This window comes from Microtus oregoni, unplaced genomic scaffold (assembly GCF_018167655.1).
Source record: "Microtus oregoni isolate MIOR12 unplaced genomic scaffold, Mior012 000020F_ref0000438, whole genome shotgun sequence".
In the NCBI taxonomy this organism is placed as follows: domain Eukaryota; kingdom Metazoa; phylum Chordata; class Mammalia; order Rodentia; family Cricetidae; genus Microtus; species Microtus oregoni.
In genome coordinates, this window is record NW_024543079.1 from 14,247,584 (window position 1) to 14,264,400 (window position 16,817).

General features: G+C 47.6%; 1 protein-coding gene across 3 annotated transcripts in view; it reads left to right on the forward strand.

Annotated features, from left to right (window-relative positions):
• Ggt7 (gamma-glutamyltransferase 7) overlaps positions 1-16,501 on the forward strand; it is a 28,121-nt gene extending 11,620 nt beyond the window's left edge. Inside the window, exons 5-15 of one of the 3 annotated variants that reach the window (XM_041670611.1) lie at positions 1,128-1,195; positions 1,406-1,479; positions 1,785-1,981; positions 3,622-3,709; positions 5,554-5,681; positions 5,856-5,944; positions 9,062-9,211; positions 9,332-9,449; positions 10,150-10,287; positions 11,615-11,714; positions 15,274-16,501. In XM_041670611.1, coding sequence (XP_041526545.1) covers positions 1,128-1,195; positions 1,406-1,479; positions 1,785-1,981; positions 3,622-3,709; positions 5,554-5,681; positions 5,856-5,944; positions 9,062-9,211; positions 9,332-9,449; positions 10,150-10,287; positions 11,615-11,714; positions 15,274-15,437 — 1,314 coding nt within the window. In that variant the 3' untranslated portion in view covers positions 15,438-16,501. Of the gene's footprint in view, positions 1-1,034; positions 1,196-1,405; positions 1,480-1,784; positions 1,982-3,621; positions 3,710-5,553; positions 5,682-5,855; positions 5,945-9,061; positions 9,212-9,331; positions 9,450-10,149; positions 10,288-11,614; positions 11,715-15,273 lie in introns of all 3 variants that reach the window. The other 2 variants (XM_041670614.1, XM_041670613.1) reach the window with 2 other exon arrangements.
• The last annotated feature ends 316 nt before the right edge of the window (positions 16,502-16,817 follow it).

Sequence of the window (16,817 nt, forward strand, 5' to 3'; positions counted from 1 at the left end):
TAATAAACAAGGACCAACCGAGAGTGATGGCATCTGCCACTAAGTTTGATCTCCAGGTCCCACATAGTAGGAGAGGACCTGTTCCTACAAGTTGTCCTCTGCTATACACACACACACATCATGGTATATGCACGTTCTCATACGCACAAACTAATTAAATATAGTCTTAAAATTAAAATAAAATGGACAGAAAGATTTAGATGACTAATAACAGATAACACCACAACATCTGACTTCCCTGGCAGTCTTGTCTGTCTGGAAGAGCAGAAGGACGCCTTTGGGTACCCAAGATACCACTCAGTTGTTGCCTCAAGACTCATCCATCTCTACTGGGCAGTGGTGGCGCACGCCTTTAATCCCAGCACTTGGGAGGCAGACGCAGGCGGATCTCTGAGTTCGAGGCCAGCCTGGTCTACAGAGTGAGCTCCAGGACAGCCAGGGCTACAAAGTGAGCTCTAGGACAGCCTGGTCTACAAAGTGAGCTCCAGGACAGCCAGGGCTACAAAGAGAAACTGTCTTAAAAAAGTAAAAACAAACAAACAAACAAAAACCCTAAAAGAACAGCAAACAAGCAAAACCCTCATCTATCTCACTCTAAGCCTGATGACTGTAATTTTCCCAGGCTGTGTTATACTGGGAGAAAAACGCTAGAGGCAAACACACTATTGAGAGCAAAGGAAGAAGCAGGGTAACTTGGGAAAGCAGGTGTTTAGTGCTATGGAAAAACCCAAACACACCCCTGAGTTATCACAGCTCAAATGGTGGTGGCATGAAAATGAACTGACAGAACTGAGGTCCTTTGTTCCTCAGATAAAAAGATAAGGGTCCCATTATCCAATGTGAACGGATTTACTCAGATTGTTTGTGTCCTGCCTCTTGAAAGGGTTTGCTTAACTTATTAAATCCCTCAACTATGGGAGTCAAAGACCTTTCTGCATTTGCATATAAAAAATCAGGGACGAGGGAGAGGTACTCCCTGGGGAAAGCTTGGCCCTCTCTTGGGATCCTTGGCCTGTGTCTCTCCCCTGTGCCAGCCATTCCTGGCTTGGGGCTCTGCGGAGTTCAGCCCAGCCCCCCCCTTCCAGTGACCTGGTCTCCTCTCTCCCTCGCCTGCCCGCCTCGCCCAGCCTGGGCTCTTGGTGGGGGTCCCCGGAATGGTGAAAGGGCTACATGAAGCTCATCAGCTCTATGGCAGGTAAAGACTCTCCCCTGGGGACCAGGGGCCTCTGCCTACATCCCTCTTTGGGTGGCCTTCTCCTGTCCTCCTGGATTCTTCCCTTCCCAACTCCCTTCCTAATATCCCCTTCCCTTGCCAGGATTCTCCTTCCCAGGAATCCCCCTTCCCCCAGGACCCCTCCTCCTCCCCCCAGGACCTCCTCCACCCCCTGCTCTCCGGCCCCCTCAGGCTGCCCTGGTCCCAAGTCCTGGCCTTCGCAGCAGCTGTGGCCCAAGATGGCTTCAACGTGACCCATGATCTAGGTCAGTGGGGCCTGGAGGTCGGGGGGGAGGTACAAGGTTAATGGGGGAGGCCTTTGAGATTTGGGCCCCAAGCAAAGGGGTTCTTTTTTCCAGTTTGCTCCTCAGACTTCTTCCCATCCCAGCTGGAGGCAGCCTCCAGTGAGAGGGTCTGGGAAGAGCCTATGTGTATCCCTACCCTCCTATGACAGGCCTCTGGGGAGCCAGCGCTCTCAGGGCCAGTCACTTAGCCCTCATCCACCCCACCCATACACACCTCAGCCATCAAGTCTTGGCCTCACCCACCAAGCCTCTCAACTTCCCCCCAGCCCATGCCTTGGCCGAGCAGCTGCCTCCCAACGCATCCGAACGTTTCCTGGAGACTTTCCTGCCATCGGGCCACCCACCTTTGCCTGGCTCCCTGCTGCGACGGCCTGATCTAGCCGAAGTACTGGATATACTTGGCATCTCTGGCCCTGCTGCCTTCTACAATGGCGGCAACCTCACATTAGAGATGGTGGTCGAGGTGAGTGTTAACAGTGGAAGGTGGGGTGTGCCCAGTGACCCTACGGCAGGAATGCCATCCTCCCCTTTTCTCCTCTATATGGTTTCTGGCTGTGTGCTTCATAAACACAGTTAACCACTGGTGATAGAAACGAGACCAGTGGTTATTAAGGGCAAGAAGCATTGCCCACTACTGACAGGATAAACAAGGGATAGAGATGTTCAGTTTTGAGAGGAAAGCTGGGCTTCTCCGGGCTGCTGCCAGCTGGATAGGAGGCTGACCTGTTTCTTTCCAGGCCTGGTGGAAACTCAGCATTAGTCTCAGTTCCCCTAGGCCCAGAATCTTCCCTGCACTGTTTGGGATTGTCCAAGACCTGATGGTAACATTTTCTTCCCTGGTAATCATCAGAACTGAGGAGATTGACATAAGAGGATACTCCCTAACTCCAAAGAGGCTTAGTCTAGGGTAATCATCGATTCTGAGAATGTTGTCAAGGAAAAGTTTAAGAAAGTGTGCACAGGCCAGTTGAGTAGTACTATGACTTGGGGATATTTATCTAAACCTCTTTTGTCTCTGTGGGGATTACATAGGTGTGTCATTCAGACTTGAAGGACATTCTCTGTACCGGGTACTGTGTTTTAGTAATCTGCCAGACACATGACTATGTACTACCCTAGAAATCCAGTGAGCAGTTCACTAAGGGCAGATAAGTCAAAAGTTTTACAAACTAGAAAGTATAAAGGTTGATAGTGGTAATACTAATTTAAAATTGGCATGGGGCTGGAGAAATGGCTCAGTGGTTAAGAGCACTGGCTGCTCTTCTAGAGGACCAGGTTTGCTTCTCAGCATCTCAAAACCATCTGTAACTCTAATTCCAAGGGGGGATCTGATGCCCTCTTCTGGCCTCCATGGGCACTGCATGCATGTGGTGCACAGACAACCATGCTGACAAAACACCTATATACATGAAATAATTTTAAATTATTTTTAAAAGATTAACAATGAATTGCTATGAGAATGGAATGAGCACATTGATTTGTACAAGATTGGTGATTGGTCAGGAAAGCGTGCTCAGTTATGTTCTTTTTTTTTTTTTTTTTTGGTTTTTCGAGACAGGGTTTCTCTGTGGTTTTGGAGCCTGTCCTGGAACTAGCTCTTGTAGACCAGGCTGGTCTTGAACTCACAGAGATCCGCCTGCCTCTGCCTCCCGAGTGCTGGGATTAAAGGCGTGCGCCACCACCGCCCAGCTTTCAGTTATGTTCTATAGGGTCAGTCCCACCAGGATTATTCAAAGCTCAGAGTTTTGTAGTAGCCTTACCATTTGGTGGAGGACTGTATTGAGTTTCAAATCTAGGGCCTTGAGCGTACTAGACAAGCACTCTACCACGGGGCTATACCCCATCCCTAGAATATCCTTAACTGGTTATAGTGAAATGTCAACTTCAGTTTTGATAATTCTTACACACGTGTTATTTCCTCTGCCTCCTTTGTCCTTGGGCTGATGGGATCCCTAAAGGACATGCTGGTGACTGTGGAAGGAACTAAAGCTGTAAACAGCTTATCTGTCTGTGATTGAGACATGTATTATGGGCATGCATCATGGTCATGTATGAGACATGTATCGTGCTCACGGTGACAGATGGACATTTTCTCCCCTCCAGGCTCAGCACGCAGGGGGTGTCATAACTGAAGAGGACTTTAGCAACTATAGCGCCCTCACGGAGAAGCCTGTGTGTGGAGTGTACCGAGGTGAGCTCTCCCCCAGCTCCTAAGGGTCCCCACTCAGAAGAAGCTTTCCAGTCCATGGCCACATCTTTTTGGCCTGGAATCTCCTCTCCATGTCACAGGAGATATACGGAGGCAATGAATTCCCTAGGCAGCCAGAGCCAGCCACCTTCGGAAATAACCATGGGGTCAGTTACCCTAAGTGACAAGGATGTGGTATGGGGGCATATAGCCAATGGCTAAGACCTGGAAGTTTGGGGTTCTAAACACGACCTTTTGTTTTGTGGGGATTTGTGATTTATTTGCTTTTTTTTTTATATAGTGCTGGGAATTGGGGCTCTAATAGAGGACGAATTCCCCATTACTGAGTTTCATTCCCAGATGCTGAGGTTTTCTTAATTTGGGTTCTGTATAGCCTCAATCCTGTCTGCTAGCTCCCTTCTCATTGACCTGTGCTTCTTAAGAAGAATTTGTCAGACCCAAGTTCATGGAAGGGCAGAATCAACCTGTTAAGACAATCACAGACTTGTCCCTCACTGACAGTAAAAGACAGCTGAGGCCTAGGGAGGGAAGGGAACAACCTGCCTGACTCAAGAAACCAATCCTAAGTTTAGAAAGCCAAACCTGTGGCGTGAATGCAGTTTATATTTGCTGACCCCAATGCTGGGTTCTGGGTCCCTCGGGAGTTCTTGGGTTCTCTCCACTCTAGGAAGGACAGGTTACCCCAAGCCCCGGGTGAGGCTTCCTCTGAGTTTATATTTCCAGGTGCCTGTCTTCCTGATTCCTCAACCAGAGGTAGTAGTAACTGACGTTGAGGAAAGAAGATAGCCTTAGAGTCAGGAGGGTGTAACGGCTTAAATGAATGCAGACAGAGTGTAAAAATATATATATAGCTTTAATGTAGAAATAGACTTACAGAACCACCGTTCCCGCGGAGACCAGGAAAGCAGAAGCAAGCGCTCAGAGCTTGCTCGCCAAATTTATAGGCAGACATTAGCCCGAGGCGAACACGCCCCCTAAGGGGCGGGACTTATCCCTACAGGAGGGCCTCAGCTGTACCTCTTGCCTCGAACTTCCCACTCTGAGCCTTGGTTCCCTCCTTCAAATGGAGACAGTAATGGCGTCCACATCTCAGGGTGCCCATGAGGATCTGATGAGATAGTATGGGAAGCGGCCTTGGGCACAGTGGGCACTGAATACTACCAGGTCTTCTGTTCTCCCTCTCTGCACTGGGTTATCTCAGTGGTCCAGGGCCTTGGGTACTATAGGTTCACTTGATCTCCTCTAGTTCTGGCCCAGTTGCTTCTCATGCCTCAGTTTCTCCCCCTGTAGAATAAGGTTGATTCAACGAATGAGGTAGTTAATGTCAGTGTTCCATGCCGCCAGTGCTGTGATTATTCTTTTACTGTCCAGCCACTAAATTACAGAGTAGGAAGGGAAGGCTGCCACTCCCAAGAAGTTTCAGGTTGAGAAGAGCCATCAGGGCCCTTGAACAGGTCCTGGCCTGTGGGAGGGATTGAAGGATTCATGGCAAACAAGGATTCTGTGGACATTCGCTCACCCATCCCTGCTTTGCCAGTGACCTGTAATGTGACTCTGAGCACAGATTTAATATGTTTGCTGCCAACGCGAGTACAGCACAGCTCTTAAGCCTTAATTTCCTCCTCTGGCCGAGGGAGTAGAGGGTTGGGGCCTGATTTTGAGCTTGGCTTCACCTCTGACCAGCATGTGAGCTTTGCCTCTTAGTGGTTTCCTCGTCTGATAAGGGTTATTGCTGTGTGTGTAACGATGGGGTATGCGTTTAAGATGTGCTATATGAAGATGACTTGACTCCTCTCCTGCCATCTGGTCATTTCCTATCCTTTCAGGCCACCTGGTTCTCAGTCCCCCACCCCCACACACAGGCCCTGCCCTCATCAGTGCTCTCAACATCCTAGAGGGTTTCAACCTTACCAGCCTGGTGTCCCGTGAGCAGGCGCTTCACTGGGTAGCGGAGGTAAGGCCCACTCTCCACCTTACCTGGATCTGGGACCACGAGAAGTGGGGAAATGGAGGATCTCCTTGGAGCAGGATTGAAACACCTTTAAGTTTTCTTAAACATAAGGATCCCCTGAGTTTGGGTGCTGGGAGGGGCCTAGCAGCCTTTCCCACATCCCTGCTGTGTTTTCAGACCCTGAAGATTGCATTGGCCCTGGCTAGCAGACTGGGAGATCCTGTCTACGATTCTACCATCACTGAGAGCATGGATGACATGCTGAGGTTTGTCCTGGGACATGACCCTGGGGGCTGCAGAAATCGGGGTAGATATGGGAGAAGGGATCAGGTAAGCAGCTAGTGAAGTCTTGAGTCCCTTTCAGCTGAACCCTAACTCGGTGTGACACCAGGTGCCTCTGGCTGCATTGCCTTCCCTGTCTGCACAGTGAGTTGGTCACAACTGCTTATGAACCCTTTTTGTCCCCTGCATGGATCTCACCCATATGGACACAGCTGCTCTCCACTTTGGGTAGAAAAGGAAAGTCTAAGAGCAACAAAATAGTCTCTGTGCAGATGCTGGAGTGGGTGGGGCTTCTGAGTGGTTCTGTCTTTGCCAGAAACGCCGTGGTGAGACTGGGCTCTGGTCAGACTGCCTCCGTGCGACCTACACTTTACCATTTGCTAGCTCTCACTTGGGAGAGTAACTTAAACCCACTAAGTCTGTTTCCACAGGGACCCTGGCAAATCTGTATCCACTCTGTGAGGTTTTGATGATAATCACCTGTAAATAAGTAAAAGAAAAACATGTAAAGCATTTAGCACATTAACTGGCAACATAGTAAATGTGCAATAAATGCAATTTGTTTTTATTAATTGGCCATAGAGGTAAGAATGGGTTAATTGTTTGACTGCTATGGTACCTGACTTACAGTCTAGCTCCAGAAAAACCAGAAGCCAAAAATATGGTTTATGTAAATTTGTACTGTTACTCAAACACCACTCTAAGGATTCAGTTGTGAACAACTTATAATTTAAAAGCAAAAAGATTGGGATTCAGAGGTTTCAGAGAAAGGGATGGATGCCCAGTTGCAAGTAGCAGGAACAAATTTGAGAGAGCTCTTGCATAGCATGGTGACTGGAGTTAGTGACGAGCTACTGCAGTTTGAATAATACAAAGAGTTCGGTGTTTTCACTACAAAAATGATAACTGTGGACTATCACAGTTGTTAATTAGTGAGATCTGACCATTCTTCCATGTGTAAGTACCTCCTCCTCAAAATATGCTGGTGTCTTGTGTCTATAATTCCAGCATTCAGGAGGATGAGGCAGGAGGACCGCCATAACTTCAAGGTCAGCTGGGGCTATACAGTAAGTTACTGAGCTAGGTCATAAGTCAACCTGAGCTACAATGGGAGCTGCTTTGTATGAAATACATCTAATTGTATCTGTCAATTTAAAGCCATGGAGACTAGGAAATAACTCAGTGGGTAAAATCACTTTCAGCACAAGGGTGGGGACCTAACCCCCAGAACCCATATAAAAACCTAGCATGGGTGTCTGTAATTCTAGTAACCTCTTGAGGTGGGGCTAGAATTCCCAGAAGCCACCCTGGCATAAACAGTGGGGGAAAAAACAAAACAGCAGCAAGCCTGCCTCAAAGTGAACAGTGAGGACAGTGATTGTTTTCTGACCTCCACGTGTGCATCGCGTCACGTGTTCACCACGGCAGACTCGTGCCCTCACACAACACAAATGCACACACACTATAACAAAGATTGATATCGTGCTGGATATAGTGGGGGCAGCCATTTTTAACCCCAGCACTCTGGGGCAGGCGCAGACAGATCTCTGAATGTAAGGCTAACCTAGTCTGCCTAGTGAGTACCAGGTCAGCCAGGGCTAGAAAGAGAGATCCTGTCTCAAAAAACAAAAGTTAATATCATTGGTCAAAACAAGGCAAAAATAAGAACAATGCAAACTAAAGAGCATCAAAGCAGCAAGGATGAAGGGTGAAAATCGAGCTTCTCCTGCCTGCCCAAAGCACTGTAGCTCACTGTGTGTGGTCATCAGCCTTGTAGATCAGGCTGACCTGGAACCCACAGAGATCCACCTTGTCTCTGCCTCCCGAGTGCTGGGATTAAAGGGCGTGGGCCACCATCGCCGGCCCACTTCTGGCTTCTAACTAAACATTTTGTTTGTTTTGCTTTATTAGATTTATTTTAATTTTATGTGCATTAGTGTTTGGCTTACATGTATGTCTGTGTGAGGATATCAGATCCCCTGGAACTGGAGTTACGAACAATTGTGGACTGCCATGTGAATGCTGGGAATTGAACCTGGGTCCTCTAGAAGAGCAACCAGTGCTCTTAACCACTGAGCCATCCCTCTAACCTCCTAACTAAACAGTTTTTAAATATTTATTTTAGGGGGCTGGAGAGATGGCTCAGTGGTTAAGAGCATTGCCTGCTCTTCCAAAGGTCCTGAGTTCAATTCCCAGCAACCACATGGTGGCTCACAACCATCTGTAAAGAGGTCTGGCGCCCTCTTCTGGCCTTCAGGCATACAGACAGAATATTGCATACATAATAAATAAATAAAAAAAAAGAAAAGCAGAACTAAATATTTATTTTATTTATTTAATGAGGATGATGTGTGATTTGTGAATGCCTGCAGAGCCGTATACTTGCCGTTGTGTGTGTAGAGGTCACGTCGTCAGGCTTGCACAGAAAGCAGCTAGCCTTGAAGAAAGCAAACTGCATGCCATGTTGACTTAAGATTGATGAGGGAGATTACTGCATTGTCCTTTCTATTTTGCAACATTTGTTTACCCACGGAGCCATCTCATGGGCCCCATCTAACTAAATTCTAAATGAACTTTAGCTCCAAAGTACAAACATTAGGCCAAATCAGGCAAGCTTGTTTATCCAAACAAGTATCTCAGAGCATCGACCGGGCCCCAGGCATTTTCACAGAAAGGAGAGGAGCCAAATAACTGTGACGCTTGATTGGAACATTAAGTAAAATAAAAAGCTGACTCTAGCTTGCTGAAAACACCTAAATAAGTTGCTTCAGTTCGGTAGTTCTCTCCTGTGAGTTTTCTTTGTGTGAGCAGTGCAATCTACCATTGTAGGCTTATTATTCCAGCAAAGCAGACAGATTTAACCAAGGGAGTTTCCTACGTGTGAGCAGTGTGATCTACCATTATAGGCTTATTATTATTCCAGCAAAGCAGGCAGATTTAACCAAGGGAGTTTCCTACATGTGAGCAGGGCGATCTACCATTGTAGGCTTGTTATTCCAGCAAAGCAGGCAGACCTAACCCAGGAACCACGTGAACGTCACAGACAGGTGGGATGTGATCAAAGCTGCTGTGTTCTCATTCCTCTACCACCCCCTTTGCAGCAAGGTGGAGGCTGCCAACTTCCGGGGCCACATCAGTGACTCTCAGGCAGCCCCTGCCCCACTCCTGCCTGTCTATGAGCTGGACGGGGCTCCCACAGCTGCCCAGGTGCTGATCATGGGCCCTGATGACTTCATTGTGGCCATGGTCAGGTATGTCAGCTCAGGCTTAGCACCAGTGACAAGAAATCATTCCAAACAGGATGGGAGGTGGGGGCTGGGTAAAGATGAAGGCGCCCCAGAGCTCACTCAACCCCACTTCTACCTGCCCAGCTCCCTGAACCGGCCTTTTGGTAGTGGCCTCATCACTCCCTCTGGGATCCTTCTCAACAGCCAGATGCTGGACTTCTCCTGGCCCAACAGGACTGCTAACCACTCTGCACCTAGCCTGGTAGGCTCTTGCTTCTCTGCTCTCCCAGGGACCTTGAGGCTAGGTAGGACACACAGCACCATGGGGCTTTCTTCCCCCCTATTTCCTATAAGAACTTCTATTAAACCCTGCTAAATCTGGAACATGGAGGCTGGTGGGTCTAAGGAGTTCTTGAGCCATTCTGTCATGATCTTAGTGAGACTAGGGAAAAAGCCTTGCATCCTCTCTGGGCAATGAGACAACTGACCCCAGTTAGGGCTTGAGCTCTTTCTAGCACTAGAGAGCTAAGATTATATAATGCTGGGCTAATGGCGCTCGGATCTGTGGCTGGATACTAAAGAGGGGCCAGGAGGAGGAATTTAGATATTACTGTCCACTTGGAGACCAGCGTTTCTACTCCGGCAAGCTTCCTATAGGGCAAAAACACAGAGATGGTCCAATGGGAAGTCTACTGTCCCCATTACCATTTTTCTTGACTGTCTTTTCCATTTTCATTCATACCAACCCCAAAACTCAACGATTCCACATCTCACTCTCTCTTACCACGCTAGTCTTCCAGGAACACTTCCTCTTACAGCACATTGTGGCCAGGAGGGGACCCCTCTTTCAGGAGCTGAATCTGTGGACCGTGTAGAAGAGAAGTGGGAATGGTGCTAACCTGGTCCCTTCCCTGTGTCGCTCCACTCTCCATCTCCCTTTTCATCTCTGCCTCTGGCAACAGGAGAACTCGGTACAGCCTGGGAAGCGGCCCCTGTCTTTCCTGCTGCCCACTGTAGTCCGACCAGCAGAGGGCCTCTGCGGGACCTACCTCGCTCTGGGGGCCAACGGAGCCGCCCGAGGCCTCAGTGGCCTGACCCAGGTGAGATTTACTCCGTGAGGAGTCTTGTAGTCAGGAGCCGTGCTGTGACGTGGTCTGCAGGTACCCCACACGTCTCTGGGTTGTCTTCTAGCACTTTCCCAGCAATCACGAGCCGTACCACATTGAACGGGTCCTGTGCCGGGCACAGGTATTCTGGGCTGGTCTTCATAGTGAAAATCGGATCCTGACGATCTCTGTCTCCACAAGTTCCTGGGAAATCGCGGGCTGTAGAATTCAGAAGTAGTATAACATCTGGGCTGCCCGTGTTCTGTAAGCCTCAAGTCCCATCATCCCCTGCTCTGTATCTGAATAGACCACCGGCACTCAGTGGACTCTTATTTTGAAAGGAAGGTCGTGCTACTCCAGAATACCTGAAGACAGTTCCATGAGTGCCTTGAGCACCTGGCACACACAATACTCATATTTTTGACAGGTGATGAGCTAAATCTGTGGGATTCCCCTCTGTAACCTATAAATATGTTTTATTCTCATTGGTTAATAAAGAAGCTGCTTTGGCCTGTGGCAGGGCAGAATATAGGTAGGTGAGAAAACTAAGCTGAATGCAGGGAAAAAGAAGGCGGAGTCAGGCAGACACCTTGTAGACGCCCAAGAAGCAAGATGTACAAACCGCAAGCCTCATGGTAAAATATAAAATAATAGAACTGGCCGGGCGGTGGTGGCACACACCTTTAATCCCAGCACTCGGGAGGCAGAGGCAGGAGGATCTCTGTGAGTTCGAGGCCAGCCTGGTCTACAAGAGCTAGTTCCAGGACAGGAACCAAAAGCCACGGAGAAACCCTGTCTCGAAAAGTCAAAAAAAAAAAAAAATAGAACTGGGTTAACAGCTCTGGAACTAGACTTCCCTGAGTTCCAGCCCAAGTGCTGCTAATAATCTCCAGCTGTGTGATAATGGGGAAATCACTTGATCCTTATCCTCCTGATGCTTAGTGTCCTCGCCTGTGAAGTGGAGAAAACAATATCTAACATCACAGCGTCCTTGCTAGACGCTGGGCACTGTGTGTGTTGACCTCTTTAATTCCTCCAACTCCGGGCAGAATGACTGTTCTGGTTTTACAGAGGAGGAAACTGAAGCTCAGGCAGGTTAAGAAGTTGACTCACGTTGATTTGGTTAGTAGCATTGGGTAGAAAGTTCAGGCCCGGAGTGTACCCAACTCCTGACCATTAAGCTAAGCTACCCATGTTGATCCCTAAATCATCCTATCTGTTAACCTGCCTTCTCAGAGAGGAAAACGGAAGCCCCTGGCTAGACCGTAGAAGACTGATGCTAGTGACGCCCCTTCCCTCAACTCTCCTCGCCTGCCTACAGGTTCTCCTGAATGTCCTGACGTTGAACCGGAACCTGAGTGACAGCCTGGCCCGAGGACGCCTCCATCCAGACCTGCAGTCCAACCTCCTGCAGGTGGACAGTGAGTGCAGAGCAACAAATTCCTCTGGGATGGGTACAGGGGTTGGTGGAGAAGGGCTCTCCCAAAGCTTTGCCTGCCTTGGCCAGCACTAACTTCCTTTTTGCGAAAGTTTTGGGGAGTTCCCCTGACAAATTCCTGTAGGTCTACTGTAAGATCTTGAGATTGGAACCATCTTGGCCTTTCCTGTGACATTAGGAAATCCGTGTCTCAACTCTTGAGACTTCATTTTCTCCTTTATAAAATAACAGCTGTTGTTATGCAAACTTCCATTCCATGGGGTATGACGAACACCTACTGTGTGTCAAGTAGCACCCCAGCTTCGGGGATACTGCGTTTACAGGCAGAAGGAAAAATAATCAGAGAAATGTAAGCTAGCAAAAGGAAAACTCAGGCACTGCATCAGAGCAGCATGATGTAACTAGACCTTCAGGGATCAGGGGAGGCTTCTCTTAGGTGACATCTAAGCCAAGATCTGAAGAATGAGAAAGCCCCTACCATGCCAGAAACTGGGGCAGAGCTTTGTAGACGAAGAACAAGTGCAGAGAACTCAGAGCAGAATTGGACTTCGTGCTTTTTAAGAGATAAAAAGAGATCAAGATGAATGAGGATATGCTAGGATCAGAGAGGAGAGCAGGGACAAGATCACGACCTCAGCAGCTTATGGTGAGGAGACAGAGTTGTCCCAACAACAAAAGCTTCATTTTGAACATGGTTTAGTTTTATAAATAGGAAAACACCGCACTTTTGAGTAGTTTTTATTATAATCTACTCGGCTAGTTCAAAGAGGATCCAGGATTGATGGAGACAGTCTTTGCTCGGTCAGTATCATCACTATTTTGCAGATAAAGAAGCTCACAGTGGCTATAAACTAGTTAAAAATTTACCAGCAAGTGACTTCGTAAGGTTTCACTGAGGAGGTGGTGACTGACTGGATTAGGAGTGGGGAATTCAGCATGTAGTGATAAATGACTTTCTGGACAGGAGGAACAATCTATGAAGAACCCAGAAAGAATGGCGTGGGAAAGCATCAGTAGGGCCAGCTGCTTCCAAACTTCTGAATTTGCCTAGCCCCTTTGTGACTTTACACAAACTCCGTGCCACACTGTGCATAATCTCTATAGATGAACTTCCTTTTTCTAATGACCTATTTTGTTTGTGCATTTGTATTTTGTCTGCATGTATGTCTGTATGAGAGTTTTCGAATCCCCTAGAGTTGGAGTTACAGACCATTGTGAGCTGTCATGTGGGTGCTGGGATTGAACCTGAGTCCTTTGAAAAAGCAACCAATGCTCTTAACCACCGAGCTATCGCTCCAGCCATCTTCCCCGCTCCCCTTTTTAAAAACTAAGTGTAGTTTGAATTTAAACCCAAATCACAAATAGGAAAATGATATCAATTGCAACAAATAGATCCTGAATAGTTATTTAGAAGTCAAATATGTTTAGGTTATTGTTAGGTGGTGTTGTCTACAGAAGGTCTGGAGGATCATTCTCACTGTGAAAGAGTTCAGGAAATATTAGAGACCAGCCTAAAGCTTGCTCCTTGCCATAATCAAAAGGATGAAAAGTGAACCACAAAGGAAATAGATTTCTGATGTGATTTAATACTATAGTAATATGGCGTTTTAGCGGCCAAGCTAGAGGGTGCATATCTTTAATCCTAGCACTTAGGAAGCAGAGGTTGGTAGATCTCTGTGAATTTGAGGTCAACCTGGTCTACAGAGTGAGTTCCAGGACAGCCAGAGCTACATAACAGACTCTGTTAAAAAATTAATAAGTAAATAAATAATAATGCTTTTTCTTAAGAACCACTTAAAATCATCCTGTCTGGGGACATAAGGAGACCAAATCTTTATAAAGGAACAAGGGAAGTGACATAAACTAGACTGTTTGTTGAGGTCTAAGTTAAGAAGCACTCAACTGGGGAGAGACTTATGGCCTGATTTGCTTTGGGAAGGGAAGGTGGATTAAAGAGAGGAGAACATAAGTCTAGCGAAGCACGTGGGATATGGCCCAAGGCGGGAGATGATGAAAACCTGAACTCAAACCAGAGGTGAAGCAACTATAATCTTGCAAACATAGACTTAAGTTTTACAGTGTGCTGACCTTCTGTAAGCACTAGGAAGCAATCACTAACAAGACAACCTGCCTTTTAAAAAACTTAAATTAAGGAGAGGGTTGCAGCCAATCAGTAGGAATAATAGTGAATACTTTGTGGGAAAAGCAGGGGGTACCGGGTGCAGTGGCACATGCCTTTAATCCCAGCACTTGAGCGGTAGAAGCAGGCAACGCTCTGTGAGTTCAAGGCTAGCCTGGTCTACATGGCAACTTCCAGACCAGCAAAAGATACACAGTGAGACTCTGTCTCAAACAAAACCAAAGAAAATGGCCGGATATGCCTATAGATGTATCACCGTTGGTAGAGTGCTTGCCCAGAGTACATGAGGCCCTAGGCTCTATTCCAGTACCATATAAACTGAAGCTTGTGCTGCCCTGAATTCCAGAACTCTGGTAGTAGAGGCAGGAGGATCAGAAGAAGTTCAGGGGTATCTCCACTAGTAGGGACATAGGGAGTCTGAGGTCAGCCAGGGCTACATGAGACCCCTATTTCAAAGGGGAAAAAAAGGAAGGAAGGGAGAGAGGGAGGGAGGGAGGGAGGAGGGAGGAAGGAAAGAAGGAAGACCTGGCAGAGACTGATATTCCAGATAACAGTGAGATTCTCAAAGAGATGACTTTGGCAGGAATGAAGTAAAGGAGCCAACTTTGTGACAACCAGGGGAAAGCATTCCAAAATGGAGTGCTAGCAGGGACAAGGGCCTTGTCCTTAAGAGACAGCAAGGGTGCAGTATAGCTGGAAGCGAGTTAAACAAGGTGGAGAACAGAAGAAAGTCAGAAGACTAGGGAGGGACTGGGGTCCCAGCTGGTGGTGGGCCGTAGAGGTGAACTTTGAATTTTATTTTTATTTTATTCCTATCAGAGAGTGGGAGAAAGATGCCTTTGTCCAGTGCGTGACGCTGTAAAGAAGGCAGGACCGGGCGAATGACCATTAAATAGATCGTGCAGTAACCCACACAAGCCGTGATGACACTTGGAGATAGGGTCCAGGCCTTTTGCCGTTATTAAGAATGAGTGCGAAGGCTGGGTGTGGGGGTGCATTCTTTTAATCCCGGCATTCAGGAGGCAGAGGCAGGCAGATCTCTGAGTTTGAGGCTAGCCCTGGTCTACATAGCAAGTTCCAGGACGGCTGGAGCTACATAATTGAGAGACCTTGTCTGTAAAAAAACAAACAAAAAGAGTGATTGCCTGTCATTGATCACTGGCTGTATGCAAGGCTCCGAGCTCGGTACTTCCTGTGTATCATCTCCTTTAATCCTTATATAGTGGGTTCTCTATAATCCCCCATTTCGTGCAGGAGGACAAGGAGACCCACTGAAGTAAAGCAGTTTATGCAAAATCACACTGTTCCTGCTGTGGAAATAGTCCAGACTGAGTCAGATCTAATCATAAGGTTCCTGAGTCAGTGCTCTAAAAGCATGTTTGCTGGGGGGGATGGTTTCCAGGTGAGTTCACCGAGGAAGAGATTGAATTCCTGGAAGCCAGGGGTCACCATGTGGAGAAGGTAGATGTCTTATCCTGGGTCCACGGAAGTCGGAGAACCAACAACTTCATCATCGGTGTAAAGGACCCTCGGAGCCCAGATGCAGCTGGAGCCACCATCCTGTAGAGCCTTGGGGTGGGCGGGATCTCTGCTCCCCGCCTTTGCATGTTCCTAGAGTCCCTCTTTCTCCCAGGGTTGGTCTCAGGGGGACCCCACGGATGCCTCAGATCAGGGGCCAGAGGGGATGCTTAGCAAACCCTATCCCAGAGTAACTGGAAAATTCTCTAACTGGAGGCTTTTGGTGGTAATGGTGACGTCAGTGTTCATGACCAGGCAGGCAGGACCTTGAGGAGTCAGACTGTCTGTCTGTCTCTTCTCCTCTCACAGCCATGCTGCCCTTGAGCTTAGGGATGTGCTTGCAAACCCTTCTCAAGGGTCTCACAACCCTGACACCTTCAGACTGGTCTGACCTAGGCCTTGTCTTCTAGCTCCTGCACCTGGCCCCATTTCTTAAGTGACTAGGATTTTTTAAAATAGGCCATCATAGGGAGAGGTAATTGTCCCCTTCCACCAGGTTGAGACAAGGGCCTTGCATTTGAAGGTTCCCAGGCAGTCGGGTAGGGGTGGGGGTGGGTATCAGCTTAGGGGCTTCCATTTGCAAAAGGGAATTAAAGAAAGAATATTGCTTAACCATGACTCTGGCTTGATCTCTGTCTAACTGATGTGATTGCTTTCTCATTGCTTTGATAGAACACCTGAGATGCAACTTAAGGCAGAAAGGATTTCATTTGGCTCGCAGTTCGAGGGAATCTCATCCCTTAGGCAGGGGAGCATGACAACAGAACAGCTCTGAGCTATGGCAGGGAAGCTTGCTTACACCTGGGTAGATCAGAAAGTAGAGACAACACTGGAATGACGGGGTCAGTAATTAAACCTCAAGCCTTATTCTCCAGAGATCCTTTTCCTCCAGCTAGATCCTACCCCGCCTCCCCAAGGGTTCTATAACCTCCAAAAATGTCAAGGCATGCCCAGCTAGGGACCAAGTGCTCAAACATGTGGGGTTGGAAGTGGAAGTGAGAGAGGAAACCTTGGCTCACCCTGTCTCAGAGGCCTGTGACACAAGGACAACCTGGAATCAACTTTGTAGGGGTTGTGTTTCCAAAACTTGTACTGGTAATAAAAAAAAATAATAACAACTTTTGTTGTAGATATCTGTCAAGCATTTAATGCCAAGCCCTTTATGGAGGTGATCTTGCCTAATCTTTGCCACAAACCTCATGAATTAGGTATGGATACTATTACCCTTATTGGTGGGATGTGGGCAAAAAGTCGTTTAAAGGACTTGTCCAAAGTTTCTTATCAAACAGAAAGAACATGGGTTTAGTCTCAGGATGTCTGATTCTACAACTTGTGTTCTTAACCAATTTCACAACTACTGGGTGAGCTATTCGTTATGAACGGTAATATTTCACACAACAGACAAGTATCTTTCATAGATAATGTCAC